Raw genomic sequence first — 19,262 nt, 5'->3', positions numbered from 1 at the left:
GGGTTCCCAGTAGGACTGGTCCGCTTCGTTTTGTAGGAGTCAGACGAGTGGGAGATGTTCTGTTTCGTCACCATGGCCACAGAGCTTAACATCCAAGCACAGAAAGAAGGGCAAAGCTTGGGGCATACGTGGAGCTTGTGGGATCTGCCCTCTGAACCCCAGATTAGCATGGAGGGGCTTTGAGTATTATCAAGCACAGTGTCCCACGCATCCGTGTCATAAACTGGTACTTCTCTCTGCCTCAGTTTCTCCATTATGTATTTCTAAGCTCATCGGGTATAGTTGGTTGATTCATAATCATGACTTTAAAATTTCACATTGTATCATTATGTAGTATTTGAGTAATCACCTTCAAACATCTTTATTACACTACTGGTTGAGAGGGAGGCCCAGTCCCTTGAAAGACAGTGTCAGATCCTTGGGAGCACAACATTTCTGCTTCCGTTTACCCTCACCTGGATCTGCCTTCAAACCCATTCACCCTGCCCACATTAAGAAATGAGATAGTATTGGGGCGCCTGGGTGGCACAGCGGTTAAGCGTCTGCTTTCGGCTCAGGGCGTGATCCCGGCGTTATGGGATCGAGCCCCACATTAGGCTCTTCCGCTATGAGCCTGCTTTTTCCTCTCCCACTCCCCCTGCTTGTGTTCCCTCTCTCTCTGGCTGTCTCTATCTCTGTCAAATAAATAAATAAAATCTTTAAAAAAAAGAAAAAAGAAATGAGATAGTATTGTATGTGAACATACTCTGTAAACTGAGGCTTTAGGTCAGTCTATAGGAGTGGCGTCATCATCATTGTTATTACCAGCGGTAGCATGAAGCGGGTGGTTTATGGGTCCTAAACCGATCAGCGAGCATTGCAAAGATGCGCACAGCACGGCGTCTGGCTGACGGTCGCTCTAGGTTAATGTAAAGGTAGCGTTTCCAACACAATTTACTATCATTAAAGGATTAATGAAAACGGAGACTTTCACCTTTTACCCTATATACCATTTGTATTTTTTCTCCCATGGTGATGTGTTCATGAATTGCTATTTTTAAATTTAAAACATTTTTAAAAGGTAAAAACATATTCCTGGACCTTTAATTTGCATGGAGTTGTATATATAGTGTCTTTTAAAAAGATTTTATGTATTTATTAGAGAGAAAGAAAGAGCGAGTGAGCGAGAGCATGAGTTGGGTGTGAGGAGAGGGAGAAGCAGGCTCCTCGCTGAGCAGGGAGCCTGATGCAGGGATCATGACCTGAGCTGAAGGCAGATGCTTAACCGACCGAGCCACCCAGGTTCCCCCCTATATATAATATTTTATAAACATTTTTGTCTACAAGAATATTGACATTTACTAGCAGATGAAACAGATGAGATGTAATTACAATACCTGAACATAGTCACTGATCATCTTATATATTCATCGACTGGAAAGTGTATTTTGACTTAAAAAAATGAATATTTGCATACTTTTCATTAATCATGTTCAGAAGTTTATTTTTTTAAAAAATGTAAGATTTGTTATGATATTTTATGATTCCTGGAATTTTGCAAACTTCTTTTTTTTCTTTTTGTAAAATTTTGGAAAACTGGAATTTTGGCTGCTAAATAGAGCCACTGTTAGAATCGTATCTCATGTGTGCTTTACATTTTTTTATCCTTCAAAGTGTTGTTCATATCCAGATTTAACCAGCATTCCATTAGCAGGTTAGGAACACTGGTTATGTGCAGGGCATGTGTTTGGTGTCTCATTACATCTCATATTTGGTATCACGTTAACTTTATAGGAAATCTTGGAAGTTAGGTATTATTTCCCCTTGGATTTACCATCTAAGGAAACCAATGCAGAAGGCCCTGGTGTTTGGGGCATTGGCAGGACTCCTCCCAGCCCTAGTGTACCTTTCATTTTGTCCTTTGGTCACTACTGGGATTTCCAGTTCTGCTCACCTCCCCCTTGGGAGCTTCCACCATGATGTCTCATGAGCCCACTTCTGACACCAGACAGAGTCCCTTTCAACTCCACCTTCCCAGCACTGGGTTTGACAGCTCTTGGGAAGAGCACGTCGTGCCACGCAGGACTGCTACATATACCGTAACCTCTTCATTCCTCTACCTCTCCCTTCAGGAACTTTCAAGACACTTCTTCCCACCACAGGAGGCCCACAACTTAAACCCACCCATGTCTGTTCTGATGTTGAGGGTTCTGTAGACCTGGTCACTTGCTCTCCTCCACATAACAGTCCCTCCTTTGTATTTTAGCTTTTATTAGGTACAGTTCATGCTACAAGCCCTAAGTCTGACTTTAAAATTCTTTTAAATAACATGTTATTGGGTCTCCATTATTGTCCATTCTAATTATTTTTGTCAGTGTCCATTTTCTGATGGTTTCCTTTTCAAATTTGTGTTTTTAACTTGTTTCTCCACAATTGGACTCATACATATTGTGTCTTGAAGCGTTTTGCTGTGCAGGTGCCTTTCACCTTACCAGTGAGCACTGTCTGAGCTGTGGATTCTCCTGGGTTTCCCTAAGTGAGGGAAGGAAACCAAGCTTCAGCATCCCACAGTCCTCTTCCTAGAGTAGGGCCTTGGGGAAAGCAACCTGACTTCTCAGCGCCTCAGTTCCTCTCATTTTAAATCAAGATAATAGCACCTATATGGAGGAGTTCTTATAAGGTTTTGAGGATTAGAGATAATATATGGCAAAATTATGCCATAGTCAGTGGCAATGATTAACATCATCAATTTTTTTATTTTTTATTTTTTTTTAGAGAGAGAAAATGTGTGGGTGGGAGGGACAGGGGGCAGAGGGAGAGAGATAATCTCAAGCAGGCTCCACACCCAGCAAAGGGCCCAATGCATGGCTCCATCTCACAACCCCGAGATCATGACCTGAGCTGAAATCAAGAGTCAGATGCTTAACCGACTGAGCCACCCAGGTGCCCACAAATTCTTATTAGCTATATGGAGCTCTTGAAGGTACCATTATTTTGAACGGTAGAACTTTTCAGGTAGCTTGGGCGAGAGGGATGGACCTTTACATCCTTTAATATTTTAATATTATATCAAAAAATATTTCTGCAATGGAATATATATAGGTATATGTATATATATGCATATATATGTATATATATATGTGTGTATATATGTATATATACATATATATATATAGTACTTGCCTACCTTCTGAGCTGAATATCCTAATCATCATTTAAATTATTACAGATAATTCAGATTCATGAAGGGAGCCTTGAATATTATGCTGTAAATACAGATCCTTATGGGGAGTGTGAGCAATGCACTTACCTTCTTTCTTCAAGAGGACTTGTATTCAACTTATACCCTGTCACTCTATTTTTGCTAATCTCTTTTTGAAATAGTGGAATAAAATTTGCGAGCCTGGCCTACTGGGCAGTGTGACATGGTGGTTCTTCGGTGAGGCTTAATGAATGAATCAGAGACAGAAAAAGCATTTTGGCCAGTGTGTCTATATTCACATAAATCAGAGCCTCGGTCTGCATTGTGAGTCCTAGCCCGGCCAGTCCTGTCATTGCTATGCTCTCCAGGAGCTCTGCCCTAGACCCCTTACTCCCAACTCCCTCCAGTGTTATCTAACTTACCTGCTCCCATGGCTCACTCCTCTCTCTTTCTCTAGATATACAGGGATTAATATGTTTATACTTGTGTATGTGCGTCACCGTGTTCTCGTGGCTAGTTTGCTTGTCTACCCCCAGAGGTTGTTAAACCCCTTTAAGCTAGAAACTCCGTCTTGTTATCCTTTGAATTCTCAGCGTATAGTACTCACAGCATCTGACTTAGAGAATCTGTACAAAAAATATTTGTTGGATGAGAGAGTAAATGAATGATTGAAATGATGAGAAAAATTTCAGTTTGAAATTTGTATCAGAAAACAGGCTGTGAATAATTGCTATAGTCCACTGAAACATTTAGCTCTGAGACTCCCTGGTAGCTAAGGCAAAAAATGAAATTCCATGAACCTTATTTTCTCAACAGGGAAGTTAAGTTACAGGCTGATTTGTACCTCAGAATGTGGCTGTATTTGGAGAGATGATCTTTAACGAGGTAATTAAGTGAAAAAGAGGTCCTTAGGGTCGGCCCTAATCCAACAGGGCTGGTACCCCTCTAAGAAGAGGGGCTTCAGATGCAGATACACACGGGCCAAAGACCACGTGAGGACACCGAGAGGACGGCCATTGACAAGCAAGGGAGAAAGGCCTCAGAAGACTCAGACTTCCAGCCTTCAGAACATTTCTGTTGTTTCAGCCACCCACTCTGAAACTAATATAGAAGTCAAGTCATCTTTCCTTTGCGTTAAATTCTGAGATTTTTTTTTAAACGAGGATTTTTATTTAAGGAACAATAAATAGCACAATTTACCAGAATCTTTAATAACTTTTGCAAACGATGTAGATGTGATCTTCATGTGATTTTGTTTTTACACTGACCTTCCCTAACAGCAAAGGGCATAATATTAAGCCTCAACTTAAGGACACTATTTTCCTTATAATTCCGAAGAATGCTGTCATCTTTGCTGCTGCTTACCCTTGACCTCCTTATGCATCCTACATGAATTCCCACATCACAAAACAGTAAAGTGCGGTAGCCCTGCACACGTCTTCTTTTCCTGGCACTCTTTGTCCGTGGAACATAAAGGACAAGGATCCCTTTTGTGGGGGGCAGGTTTACTATAAACCACGAATTCCTTGTCATTAACAGAAGATGCTCTCCTTGCTGACATGACACAGCTTTCATGTTGGAATAGAATCCCAGACACAAGCAGCACTTACCATCTCAACTTTCCTGAACTAATACAGCCAATCCATCCTGTATATGGCCGTCCTGTATACTGCCTTTGCGATGGATCAACTGTCCCTTGAAATGCCTTTTGCATTAATATTTTATAATCTGAATAATAACTTCATGTTCCATAGCTGAGTCACTGCATTAGCATCTGGGAACAAAGAGGTGGTAAAATGGGCCTCCCTGGAGAGCTCTGCCACAGTGTCCAGTGAAGCAGGTGTGCCGCCCCTGATGCCAGCCAGGCATTCCGACTCCAGGGATTTCCACTGCATTGAGAAGAAAATCTGCCCGAGTCTAACCTTCTGATGTCTAGGTCAAAGAGAAATGTGTGCGACCTTTAAAAGGCAGCCCCCCCCCCCCCCCCCCGCCATGGCAGCTCTTCTATACTCTCCTCATCCGGTTCTGGTCTTGGCCCTTCTTACCAGTCTCCTGTGTCTTATGTACATCAGCCGACAGGAAATTACAGCCTATCTTAAATCCTTTTTGGAAAAATACAAGGCCCAAGCAAACAGGTAAAAGTACAGATTAGAATGATCAGCGCTTCCACATCTGGGTATGTATCCAGAAGAATCTAAAGCTGGGACTCGAACAGGTATCTACATGCCCGTGGTCACAGCAGCGTTATTTGCAATAACCAAGGGCTGGAAGCCACCCAGGTGTCCATAGACCAATGAATGCGTGAACAAATGTGGTGCATCCTTACAACGGAGTATTCAGCCTTAAAAAGAAAGGAAGTCTGACACCTGCTACAACACGGATGAACTTTGAGGCCATTATGCTAAATGAAATAAGCCCGTCACAAAAAGACAAATACTCTATGATTCCACTTATAGGAGGTAACCAGAGTGGTCAAAACTTAGAGACAGAAAGAAGAAAATTGGTTGCCAGGGCCTGGGGGCAGAATGGAGAGTTAGTAGTTAATGGAGACAGAGTTTCAGTTTGGGAAGATGAAGAACTTCTAGAGATCTGTTGTACAACAATATGGATATAGTTAATACTACTGAGCTGTACACTTAAAATGGTTCAGATGGTAAATTCTGTGTTATTTTTTTTAACCACAATTGCAAAAAAAAATACAGGTTATTAATAGAAGATCTACAGGGGGCTGGGGCATCTAGAAAAGTCTCACCAATAGTAGCAAGAAGCAACAAGCAATGGCCAACAGCAAGGGAGGAACATGGAGGCTTTGTCTTTTTTTTCTTTAAATTCCATTTAGTTAATATATAGTGTATTATATATAGTGTATTATTAGTTTCAGAGGTAGAATTTAGTGATTCACCAGTGACATATAACACTCAGTGCTCATTACATCATGTGCCCTCCTTAATGCCCATCCCCCCATCCCCCCACCCACCTCCCCTTCAGCAACCCTGTTTGTCTCCTATGATTTAGAGTCTTTCATGGTTTGTTTCCCTCTCTGTTTTTATCTTATTTTGTTGGTCCTTCCCTTCCCCTATGTTTTGTTTCTTAAATTCCACATATGAGTGAAATCACATGAAAATTGTCTTTCTCTGACTTATTTCGTTAGCATAACACCCTCTAGTTCCATCCATGTCATTGCAAATGACAAGATTTCATTCTTTTTGATGACTGAGTAATATTCCATTATATCTATCTATCTATCTATCTATCTACACACACACACACACACACACACACACACATATCACATCTACTTTATCCATTCATCCATAAGTGGACATCTGGGCTCTTTCCATAGTTTGGTTATTGTGACATTGCTGCTATAAACATGGGTGTGCATGTGGGATTCTTTGTCTTTAGTGGTCTCTGTGCACAGAGAATGGCAGACAGAGTACAATGTGGGGAGTCTAACCGGAACCTCTCCACTTAGTCTGGGACTTCAAGAAGCCACATCCTCCTCTTAGGATTAACTAACCACAGTCTACCAACACCATCCCCACTAAGGGGACTGCAGAGAGAACGACCTGCCTCAAACCTCAGTGTGGCTTTGCAGCCCTTCTTCACCCTGGATCGCATGGGTGATCCAAGCACCTCACACAGAGAATTTATTTTAAAATGGTGCCAGGTTAATATTGCATTCTAGTGCCTAGCAGAAACAAAGGTAAATTTCAATCTGGAAGAACAGATCTTTAATACTGCTGTCAAAGAACTCATACTAATAAAGATCCAAGGAAAATGTGATGAGGTGAAAAGTTATAAAATATACCAGAAAACATGCTACCATGAATAAGAGCCAGCGAAGTCAACAGAAAGCAAAAACACCACTCTCAGTGGATTTAGAAATGGTAATGATTCAATTCAGAATATGGATTAGGTATGTCTAATATGTATAAAGAAATAAAAGAAGGGGTTGAAAATCTAAGTAAGAAGCAAAATGCCATGTAATGACCAAGCAGATCTGAAAAAGCACCAAATACTCGAAATGAACAATATAATAATAAAAATATAACTTTAAGTGATTTAACAGAAGATGTGACACATGAGAACAGAGACAGACTTGAACAAATTATTTAGCTGCAGCATGGTGAGATGGAGAGGAAAAGAGAAAAGAAGGTTAAGAAGCATGGAAGTCTGGGTCAGAAGGGCTATTGTACTCCTTGTCAGAGTTCCAGAGGAGATGAAGGGAAGAGCAACATAGCAAAAACAATTTAAAATGTAAAGTCTAAGGGCGCCTGGGTGACTCAGTTGGTTGGGCGACTGCCTTCGGCTCAGGTTGTGATCCCGGAGTCTCAGATTCGAACCCTGCATCAGGCTTCCTGCTCAGTGGGGAGTCTCCTCCTCCCTCTGACCCTCCTCCTCTCTCATGCTCTCTCTCTCTCAAATAAATAAATAAAATCTTTAAAAAAATAAAAATAAATAAAATGTAATGTCTCAGATAACACACCGATAGAGGAATTCGTGTCTTGGCAAACTGATGAGGAAAGGATGAACATTTTACTTTTATTTTTTTTAAAAGATTATTTATTTATTTGAGAGAGTGAGAACAGAATGAGTGAGCAAGACCATGAACGGGGGGAGGGGCAGAGGGAGAGAGAGACCTGAGCTGAAGGCAGACACTTAACCGACTGAGCCACCCAGGTGCCCCGAGGATGAACATTTTAATAAATGGCACTGGGACAATACTTTTCTTTATGGGAAAGAAAATGGACCCTTATATCATGAACAGAAATCCCTGGTAGACCAATGACATAAATGTGACAGGCAAAAGTTTATAACTTTAAGTAAAATGATATAATCAAATACCCTTACAAGTCTGGGGTAGAAAGGGATTTGATAAACAGGGCATAAAAAAGTGCAAAGCTTTTGCTCTTTACAGGAAAGAATGGATACATCATATTTCATTTAAATTAAGACACCCATTTATCAATAATACCATAAGGAAAGTGAAAAAACAAGCCACAAACTAGGAAAATATCTGTAACATATATCATTAATAATGGTCTTGATCATATATGTGCATATATGTATAGACACTCACACGTGCACATAGACATGTATAACCAATGAAAGGCCAGCAAGCAACCCAACGGAGAAAAGGAAAAACGATTTCACGAAGAAAACTAGAAGTGGACAAAGATGGTTAACTTCATTAATAATGAGGGAAATGCAAATTTGAATAAAACTGAAGTATTTTATATGGCAGATTGGCCAAAATTAAAAATTACCTGGTGCTGTCACATGTTGGTGAGGACATAGAGCAACGTGACATTTACCTGCTGGGGGTGGGAGAGAATCTGTTCAGAAATCTTTTTTTTCCAAAGTGTTTTCTAGTAAATTGAACATTCCCTCATATCCAGTAATTGCGTTTGTGATAGATTTGTGCATTTTTGGGAAAAGTCCATTTGTTCCTGAGTAAAGTTGAACACGAGGTACAGTGGAACATTTGCATTCTTAGCAACTCCATTTCTAAGCGTATGTTAGGTCTATGTTCTACAAAATCCTTGCACATATGTACCAGGAGACACATCCAAGAATGTCCACAGCAGTGTAATAGTGGAAAAAAAAAAAAAAAGAAAAGAAAATACCCTAAATATCCAATATCCTAAAATGGATAAGCAACTTGTGGTATATCCATGTAATGGGACATTATTCTGTGAAAATGGGTGCCACAGCTGTAAAACAGACCAGTCTCAGGAAGCTCATGTGGAATGGAGCGGAAAAGGGAAAAAGCAAGTTGCAAAAGGACACATATGCTGTGACTTCCTGTCTATGACGCTCAAAAACACAAAGCTAAACGGTGTTCAGGTTGTGGATGTAAGCATCGTAAAACAGAAGAGAAGAGAGGGAATGATAAACACAGCATTCAGGACCGTGATGATCCCTCGAAGGAAGAGGGAAGAGGATGGGACCGAGCAGTGGCCCACCGGGAATTTCTCTGCTAATGGCAATGCTTTTTTTCTTATCCTGGGTGATCGCCACACAGCTAGTCACTGAATTGGGTTGTTGTTGTTGTTTTTATTACACCCGACATGCATTTAAAAGATGCATATTTGCATTGACTCCATATTTAATAAAACGATGTATTTTTAAAAAGCATGGTACCTCGTGTTATTCAATGTAGGGAACAATACCCCAAGGAACCCCGGAGTCTTGGGCTCTCACTGATGATACGGCAGGAGGAGCATGGAATGCGCCGGAGCTTGACAGTGAGAAGGTGTGCAGGTGTGCCCTCGAGGTTCTATTTAAGAGCACAAGAAGGGAAACCACATAGTTTTTTTTTTAAGATTTTATTTATTTATTTATTTATTTGAAAGAGAGCGAGAGAGAGAACAAGTGGGGATGAGGGGCAGAGGGAGAGGGAGAAGCAGGATTCCCGCTGGGCAGGGACCCCGACGCAGGGCTCAATCCCAGGACCCTGGGATCATGACCTGAGCCGAAGGCAGATGCTTAACCGACTGAGCCACCCAGGTGCCCCAAGATGGAGATGGTTATGACAGAGGTCAGTATTAAATTCATTAGATTCGAAGAGGCTCATCTTTAGTTTTCTGAGAAATTTAGCAATCTCGAACATTTTCTGCCTCATTGCTAATGAATACATGAGACAACCATGAACCGATGTTTAATTGCAAGTGTAGTCTCTGGAAATGCCATCGTAACACGCTGTTTTCACTGCTGATGTTTCAGAGAGGGTATCAGGTGTCAGAGGAAATAAATTTTGATTTTTGCCCTCACAAGTTTTTCTTCCTCCTTTCTGTCCCGCAGATCCCTCAGCTTCACCTCGTCAAGTGCTGTGTCCCCTCTGCTTTTCTGGTGTGGAGTCCAGCTCTTGTTTTGTATGTGTGTTGCTGGCCCTGGTGTGCATTTGGTGTCTGGTTTTGAGTCTACATGACTGTTAGATGTCTAAGGGGTGTTTTCCTACAGGCAGCGGGATGCCATGGGCTGCGTCCACCATATTCTTCCCTATATTTCCACGCCCAACCTTGTGCCAAGCTCCTAAGAGTGACTCACTATGTATGTTAGACAAGTGGATGAAGGCTTTTTTTTTTTTCCAAAGTTAATTTCTTCTCCACAAGATTAGAGCCAACTGGAGACGAATTTGGGGCTAACACATTTTAAACCTGGAATTAAATTTTCGCATTTGTTTCCCATTTGTTTTATTGGTTTAGATATTTTCTATAGATATCTCAGTGTTTCTTGTCTCAGGCCTCATCAACGACCTATGAAACTGGCAATGAAAATCTTTGTACTCTAAGTAAAATGTAAATATTTATTTCAACATTACGTTAAATAACATACCTTTCAGAAATTAAGCCATTTCAGATCTTTTGTTGAATTCTGATCTTTTATGAGAATTATTTTCACGGCAGTTTCTTGGCCTTAATTAACAGCAGTGTTTTGATAGGAGTAGCATAAATTTATTGGCACATTATAATGGAATTGAAGTGTGTTGGTAAGAAAGACTCTTTTTGTTGATCATTATCTTTCTCTTGGAGTACCCATTTTTATGAACTATGTCCCATTTTTATGAAATATGTTGGTTTACGTTTCAGAATTGGAACATCTGCTTTTTGTACTTTTGTTATTATGAGGTATATTTATGACAGTAACATGTCAGTATGAAACCCTTTCTCTGTTGTTTCTTTTGGTACCTAAAAGCATCTGAGTCAGGATCTGGAAGACTCGTCATGTTCTTCAACACAAGGAAAATTTAACCGAGAGCAGTTTTACAAGTTCATCATTTTCCCTGGCAAGTGGATTAAAGTCTGGTACGATCGACTTACCTTGTTGGCGTTACTTGATCGGTAAGCCGCTGAGCACGCAAATGTATGGATGAGAGACACAATGGGGGCATAAGAGTGCACTCGCATGCTTGTAAAAAGAACTTGCCACTTGCTAAGGTTCTCTGGAACGTTTTCAAGACGTACCTTTTGTGCTGCAAACCCAAAGGCAAAACGATGAGATCCTGACAACTGGAGACAGTGGGAGATAGGAGAATTGGGGAACATGGTTTAGACTTAAGGTTAGCTCTGGGGACGGGGTTATGCATTGGTCTCCTCGTGGCTTCCATATTTTTGTAGGAAGGCTTGAGGTTCCATGGGTAGCACAGGGCCTGGCCAACTGGACGTGGGCAGGGGGAGATGAGGGCAAATGAAGAGATACACCAGTTGGAATGTTAATCTTTCCTTTTAAACCCTTTTACTCTTTCTCGCCTCTTCTTTCCATTGATCCAGTGTGGGGTTGGAGATGTAGTCAGTGGACGGGGAGGGAGACGGGAGAGGGTCCAGTTAGTTAAGGCGCAGTGGAGATGGGGCCAGGTCGGAGTCTTCCCATTTCCACCTCTGCCTCCCCTCCCCATCTCACGACAAAGGACAGGATTTTGATCTTCAGGGGCCCTGCAATCCTGATGGGAGTGTTGGTTTGAAAATTCAAGATGCCTTTACTGACACCGTCATCGGCAAATGCAGAGTTTCGCAGCTAAATGGCAGCCAGTGGGGGCAGTGGGAAGGCTGATTCCCTGCCTTGCTATAGTTGGTCCCCCAGTGACTACTTGTTATAGTAATGTCTTAAATGGTGTGATCACATACTAAAAAACTATAGTCATGCAAAATTACAATAGTAAATTTCAGAACCCACAAGTCAGGGAATGGAGTTATAATGGTTTTTCTAACAAGGCTATGTCACCCCAGGGGCGCACACTTAAGATGAACATTTCAGACGTAACTGAAATGGTCCAAGAGAATCCATTCTGTTAGATGAGGCAGGTTTTTTTTTTTCTGAAATATTAACTTTATTTTCTGTTAAAAAGGAATTATTGGAAGTTGGATTACCTTGTGTTAGCCCTTCATATTAGAAACAAATATTTCTACAGATTTCTAGGTGTGTTATTTAAATTCACTCAGGGGCAACAGATTAACTGAAAATTAAATTAAGGTCTAAAAAAGATTGATGAAGATTATTGCAGTTTTTAAAAGTTTACAGTTTTATAGTTCTAATCACTTCTGTTGCAGGTCATACTGGGTTTGAAGGCAGTGTTCGGGGATGTGTAGAGACAGCACCACGCCCTTACTCGTGGGTCCCCTCAACTGGTGTGGGGAGCCCCTGGGGATCAGGCCCAGTGCCCACCATTTACTAGTGCTGTGATGTAAGGATGGGTATGAAACCTCCCTGTGCCTCAGTTTCCTATCTGTTAAATGGGGATGATCTATATACAGAGAGATTTCAAGGATTAAATCAAGTTAGCCATAGAAAGTGTCCTTTAAATATTAGTTGCTGTTATTGTTATTATGACCTGGAATGTAGCCCAGAACCCAGAAGGAAGAAAAATAAATAAAAATAAAAGGAAATTAGGGTAGGCAAAGTAGATGTTGTCAAGCCCAGACACTAAAATTAAGGCCCTTAATTCATAGGCGAAATTGCCCCATCTTCAGAGCCCATATAAGCCTATTTTCAGGCATCTATTAGCACACGAGGGGATCTCGTTTTCCAGTTCATGGCCAGTTAAGAGGGGAAATAAGACATCATATACCCCGAGCTGACAGCAAGGACAGGGGAAGAAAAACCCAAACATTACCCTAGAAAAACCTAGCAGCTTGGGATCTTTGCAAGGAGAGAGTCTTTCCCAAACAGGACTGTGGATCAGAATCACCTGGGAGCTTTGTAAAAATACAGATTCCAGGCATGAGAAGTCAGGTCTTCAGCCTGGCCTTGAGTACAAGGTAGGGCTGTATGATGGCACACGTCCCTAGCTTGCCTTCTTAGTCAGGACAGCAATGATATGAAAGGTCCGTTTAAGAAAGCAGGAATTTACGCAATAAATTTTACATTTTTTACTCTGATAGTAATAGTAAAATTTCAAAAAGCATAAATAAATTACCTTTGATACTCATTGGGGAACATTGTATTTATTTATTTATTTTATTTATTTATTTATTTTTAAGATTTTATTTATTTATTCGACAGAGAGAGACAGCCAGCGAGAGAGGGAACACAAGCAGGGGGAGTGGGAGAGGAAGAAGCAGGCTTATAGCGGAGGAGCCTGATGTGGGGCTCGATCCCATAACGCCAGGATCACGCCCTGAGCTGAAGGCAGACGTTTAACCACTGTGCCACCCAGGCGCCCCGGAACATTGTATTTAAAGCTCCGCATGGATTAATGAACTTGAATTGCCAAATTGAAGTTTGCAAAGGAAAAGTATACATAATAAAAAACAAATGGTAAAGGTTGGGCAGGAAGTAGAAGAAATTGGTGAATTACAAGCACTGAAATTGAGCTAATCAGTGCTATAAACTCCCATAGCTTAACGCCTTCTGCTTGGTGGAGGGGCAGAGGGAGAGGGAGAGAATCTCAAGCAGACTCTCGGATAAGTGCAGAGTTGACACTGGGCTCCATCCCAGGACCCTGAGATCATGACCTGAGCCGAAATCAAGAGTTGGCCGCTTAACTCACTGAGCCTCCCAGGCGCCCCTCCTTCATTGTCTCTTATTTTTTATTCAGCTATTACCCCATCTTGCAATACACGTAGGTTTTATTTTCATTTATCTAGTTTTCCGGTTTGGCATCTAAAAGAAAAAGCTGCCCGTCTGGGCATCACTTCATTCATTTGTTCATTCATTCAACAAATTAAAAAGCCCCAAACACCAAGCACCTGCCCTGTGTGAGGCTCTGCACTGGGCACTGAGCATAGAGCCCTGCCCTCACAGAGCTTGCATTCTAATGCACGAGGTAGGCTGAAATAGCAGCCTGGAATAGGCCCCGTGAAGGACATACATAAAGGCCTGAAGTAGAGGGAATTAGGGGAGAAGGGACACTCGTGTCAGAACAGGGGGCTGCAGAAGCCTTTTCCGAGGTGAAGCACCAGACAGAGATAGAAACGAGAGAAGGAGTCAGCCCCATGACAAGCAGCGGGAAGAGCGTTCCTGCTCCTCAGGTGATCTCGTGGTCGTCGTCGTCATCTTGAGAACCTGCTCTCATCTCTCCCATCCGTAGAAGTCCTCTCCACCCACTCTCCCACCAGCCACCGTCCGCTTTCTCTGTGCTCTTTTGCAGCAGAACTCCATGAAGAGCTACTGTGCTTGCTTGCGTTCTCTCTTCTCCCATTCTCTCATAACCCCATTCCATTCACTCCCCGGACTCCAAGCCTGCCCGCGTCAAGGTCACTGTTGACCTAACCATTCTGCCGTCATTTTACTAGACCCACCTGCAGCCTCTGACAGTCGATTCTTCTCCTTGGTATGCTTTTCCTCTCCTGGCTTCCAGGACTTGGCCCTCTCTTGGTTTTCCTTCTGTCTTGCTGGTTACCTCTTCATACCATAGTTATTTTTGCAGGTAACCTCTGCCTCCTGACCCCTTCATGTTGGAATCCCCAGGTGCTACATACTTGAGAAGCGACCCTTCCTGGTGGGGCTTAGCCTGACCTTCTTGCTGAAAATTACAATAGTTCCCTACCCAGACGCTCATAATTCTTCTCACCTTGTTCTATTTATTTCTGGATTGTGCTAATCATCTCCAAATGCTATACAACATACTTATTTATTGTGCATATTATTGATTTTATACTACTGCCCACTGGAAAGAAAGCTCCAGAAGTTCCGTTCACTGATATATTCCAAGTATCTAGAGCCGTGCCGCGCAGTCTTGCGTGAACAAACAAATCAACTTCTTTTTGCAAACCAGCTCCCCTTCCCAACTTCTGCCATTGACTCTGCCATGATCTTTTCTTCCCCAGATTGAAATCTTGAAATCAACTTTATTCTTTCGGTCAGCCCTTCACTCTACACAATCCATTCAAAGTCCTTTCCGCTCTGGTCTGTATTGTGTCTCAAAGTTGCATTGCCTTTCCAGCTTCCCAGCCTTGACACTCTTCCAGACCCTCATTACTTCTCCCCTGGAGTGTTGTTTATCCTCTCTCTGCTGTTTCCCCTCTAGTGCATCCTGTCAACCTCTGCCAGATAAATCTTTCTAAAGTACAGCCTTAATCACCACACTCCTAGCCCAGTGAGTAAACTTTTTCACCTGGTATTTAAATAGAGATGCGTGAGGAGCCCTGGGAGTGGAATGATGGGGGACTGGGGCAGAGGAATGGAGTCTTGCTGGAGGAGAATCTGGGGAAAAATATATTTCAGGGGACGTTATTTTTCCCCCAAAGTAGGAAAACAGTCTGTTCGTTTAATGGAAATTTTTGTTTTTTAAAAGTTCCTAAGCCTTTAGACACTTTTAAGTATACATCAGAATGTTATGAGTACACTAAAAAATACATAAAGAATTTTATGGACCTGAACTAACAAAATATATTTAGCTCTGTAGGAAGTGCATAGTAGAAAAAAAACCCATAAATTTTCCTTTTTACCAAATACATTTGGATTCCCCTAGAAGTTTCTTCTTAACTTTCAGCTTGAGCATCATAATATCTGAGTTCTTCACATTTCTATGCATCTTGATTCTATACATCTCAATTACCTGATTAAAAAATAGGCAAAGATACGAACAGACACCTCACCAAAGAAGACATACAGATGGCAAATAAGCATATGTAATGATACCCCACATCATCGATGGGGAATTGCGAATGAAAACAACAGGGAGGTACACACACCTATTAGAATGGCCAGATTCAAAACAGCGACAGCACCAAACGTGGGCAAGCATGTGGAGCAGCAGGAACGCCCATTCATCGTTAGTGGGGATGCAAAACAGTAAAGCCAATTTGGAAGATAACTTAGTGGTTTCTTACAAAACCAAACATATTCTTACCATATGACCCAGCAGTCGTGCTCCTTGGTGTAAATGAATTGAAAACTTAGGTTAACGCCAAAACCCACACATGGATGTTTATAGAAGCTTCATTTGTAGTTGCCAAAATCTAGAAACAACCAAGGTGTGCTTTAATAGGTGAATAGACAAACCGTGGTATGTCTGTATAGTAAATAGTATTTAGTGGTAAAAAGAAATGAGCCATCAAGCCATATAAAGACACAAAAGAACCTTGAATGCATAGTACCAAGGGAGAGAAACTGACTAGAAAAGGCTACCTGCTGTATGATTCGTTATCTGACATTGTGGAAAGGAAATCTGCAGAGATGGTAGAAAGATCTGTGGTGGCCAGAAGTTGGGGGAAGGCAGGGGGGAACAGGCAGAACAGAGGATGTTTAGGCCAGTAAAAATACTCTGCGTGCTACTGTAAGCGTGGACACATTTCACCCTGCGTTTGTCCAAACCCACAGAACGTACAACACCGAGAATAAACCATAATGTGGACTCTGGACTTTGGTTGATAATGATGTGTCACTGTTGGTTGGCTGATTATAACAAATGTACCATTGTGGTGGGGATATTGATGGTGGGACAGGGTGTGTGTGTGTGTGTGTGTGTGTGTCTTTGCAGGGAGGGGCTATGTGAGAACTCTTCGTACTTTCCCTCAATTTTGCTGTGAATCTGAAATTGCTCTTAAAAAAATAAAGTCTATTCATTTAAAAAAAAAAAAAACCACTCACGAGTGCCTACTTGCCAAGAATGAAGTAGACAGTCGTCCCTTCCTAACAGTAATGTAACATCCAATGTGTACATGAGCAAAAAATTAGTGAGGCGAAAATATGCTCGGAATTCTTGGAAATAACCCATCTACATTCCTGATCTTTCGGTCCACACCGTGCTCCCTTACTCCATTTCAGCCTCTTCCTCCCATCGCTAGGCCCTGCCTGTTGTCCTTTCATAGAAGTCTTTCACCTCTAAAGTCATAATCCCAGCCTGTGCTCATCCTCAAGTGTTCCCGGCCATCCTGAGCACTTTGACCCATCCACTTGCTCCCATCTAGCAGCCTCTCCTACCCTCACTGCCTTCCCATCCTACCTAGCCTCCAAGATCCAGCCCTCATCCCCTGGTCTCAGCATCCTCAAGCTCCCTTACCTTGTCTCCCTTCACACCCAGGGACAGCAACCCCCTCCACCTCTCACACCTCTTACTCCAGGTCCCTCAAGAGGACACCACCTGGGGAGACTGTGGTCACGACACACCTCCATCAGACCCTCTGCACGTTAGCTCTCCAGCGGGAGCTCTCCTGGCTCCTGAAACTGGGAAGCAAATTCTGGCTGCAGAGCTTGTACCTGGAAGGGATTTCCTGCTTTAGCCAGGTGTTAATGCACTCCCTGCCCCCACCTAAAGGAACCAGCGCAGCTCTTTGTCTGAAACGCATTTCACATAGTGGACAGAATAGTGAACTGTTTTTCCCCAGGAGGCCCAGTTTAGTGATCATGGAGACTCAGTGGAATTATATTTCATTTATTTCAATAACAGGAAACTGGGCTTAAAATATGGATTTTGCTTGTAAAATACAAGGATAATGGAAGGAAGGAAGGAAGGAAAGGAGAGAGGGAGAGAGGAAGGGAAGAAGATAAGAAGGAAGGAAGGATAGAAGGAAGAGAGGGAGGGAGGGAGGAAGGAAGGAAGGAAGGCAGGCAGGCAAGAAGGAAAGGAGAAAGGGAGGGAGGAAGGAAGGGAGGGAGGAAAGGAAGGAAAGAAACCTTAAAATTTTGTTACCAAATATAAAGGCACACTTAAGGCAACTACTCTGCTGTGTCCGGGAGTCATTTTAGACGCGTTCAGGTATTATCTATAGAAATAGGCTTACCTTTTATTTCCTTTGTTTTTATTTGTTTATTTTACGCAGGACTGAAGACGTCAAGGAAAACATACTGGCCGTTCTCCTCATTGTCCTGGTTTCCCTCCTTGGATTTCTGACCTTGAACCAAGGCTTTTGCAAAGACATGTGGGTGCTCCTCTTCTGCCTTGTCATGGCCAGCTGCCAGTATTCCCTGTTAAAGGCAAGACCACATCTAATTCTTACCATCACTAATGTATCCTTGAAATCATGAGATGATGACCCAGACACTTCTGATTTGTGTTCTAGAGCGTTCAGCCTGACCCCGCCTCGCCAATCCACGTAAGTTTCAAATAACGGGCAAGTCGCTTGTCTTGTCTGTCTGTGTTAAAGACAGAGGAACAAAACCTATTCAGAAGGCAAGCTATGTATCAATGTACGTACACTGAATATAGAAATAGAAATATCAATGCAGGGTTGGCAGATTCGGGCTAGATCTGAGAGTGTGGTGTGGGTGGTAGTCGGGGAGCAGGGGGAGTAACAGGATGTGGAGGGTCTTTTCTATCCCACTGGCCTCATGTCAGGGTGGACCGTGCAGCCCTGGGAGGGGAAGAGTGGCCTCTGCTGTCGGACTCCTTGCTTCTGTTTCCTGGTTCCTCTGCTGAATGCTGGGCCCTGGGCAGGATATACGTCCTCGCTGTGTCTCTGTTTCTCTGCATGTCAACAAAGATAGTGAAAATGCTTCTAGGGATTAAATAATGTGTTTAACTTCCTTTAAAATGGTGCCTGCAGCATGGATGTTGCTGAGTGAGTGGGAGCTTTCATTATTGGTAATATCAGTTGTGTAAGCACGAGTCCTTGTATGCTTTACATGAAGCTGATTTTCTGTTTCACCTTTGCAAGAGTATCGGTACTTTTCATCCATGTAACTTTGGGCTAACTTAGAGCTGAGCCTCTGGGCTCACCATACTGACCTGCTGGTGTTCCCGTGTCCTTCCGTGAGCAGTTTCCACTCACCTAGCTGCCCTGCCCCTGCGGGGTGCTGGGACGGGGTCTGGCATGGTCCCCGCAGGTACCCCGGCTGCACTCCTTTGCGCCGAGCCCCTGCCTGGTGGACCTCTCAGCTCTTTGAGGACCTTCTTTCCTTTGTTATGGTGAGCTGTGCACCCCCCCACCCCCATCCCCGAAACCTGTCCAGAGAAAGAAAGCCTGATCTTCCCTCCATTGTGCTTTTAAAAAATTCATATCCAGGATTTAGGGCTGCTTTTAAATCTGTGATAGCTCCTGTTTAGCTCATAGTAATTAAACAAAGCTTATAATTGGACGATCACATGGCATACGTTGCTATCTTGTTAAATTCCTCTGTTCCCCATAATTGGTTTACATATAATACATCTTCTTTTATTCCAGAGTCTGAATGTCAAGATAAGTAGAAGCAGCAT

At 42.5% G+C, this 19,262-nt stretch overlaps 1 protein-coding gene across 1 annotated transcript in view; it reads left to right on the top strand.

The window, feature by feature from the left end:
* Positions 1 to 19,262, top strand: part of LOC113259021 (pecanex-like protein 2) — a 261,570-nt gene that overhangs the window by 34,203 nt on the left and 208,105 nt on the right. The window contains exons 10-12 of the mRNA XM_057308828.1: positions 10,883 to 11,028; positions 17,890 to 18,043; positions 18,130 to 18,162. Coding sequence (XP_057164811.1) covers positions 10,883 to 11,028; positions 17,890 to 18,043; positions 18,130 to 18,162 — 333 coding nt within the window. The remainder of the gene's footprint in view (positions 1 to 10,882; positions 11,029 to 17,889; positions 18,044 to 18,129; positions 18,163 to 19,262) is intronic.

Source organism: Ursus arctos, unplaced genomic scaffold (genome assembly GCF_023065955.2).
Source record: "Ursus arctos isolate Adak ecotype North America unplaced genomic scaffold, UrsArc2.0 scaffold_7, whole genome shotgun sequence".
NCBI lineage: Eukaryota > Metazoa > Chordata > Mammalia > Carnivora > Ursidae > Ursus > Ursus arctos.
This window is presented reverse-complemented; position numbering and strand designations above follow the sequence as displayed.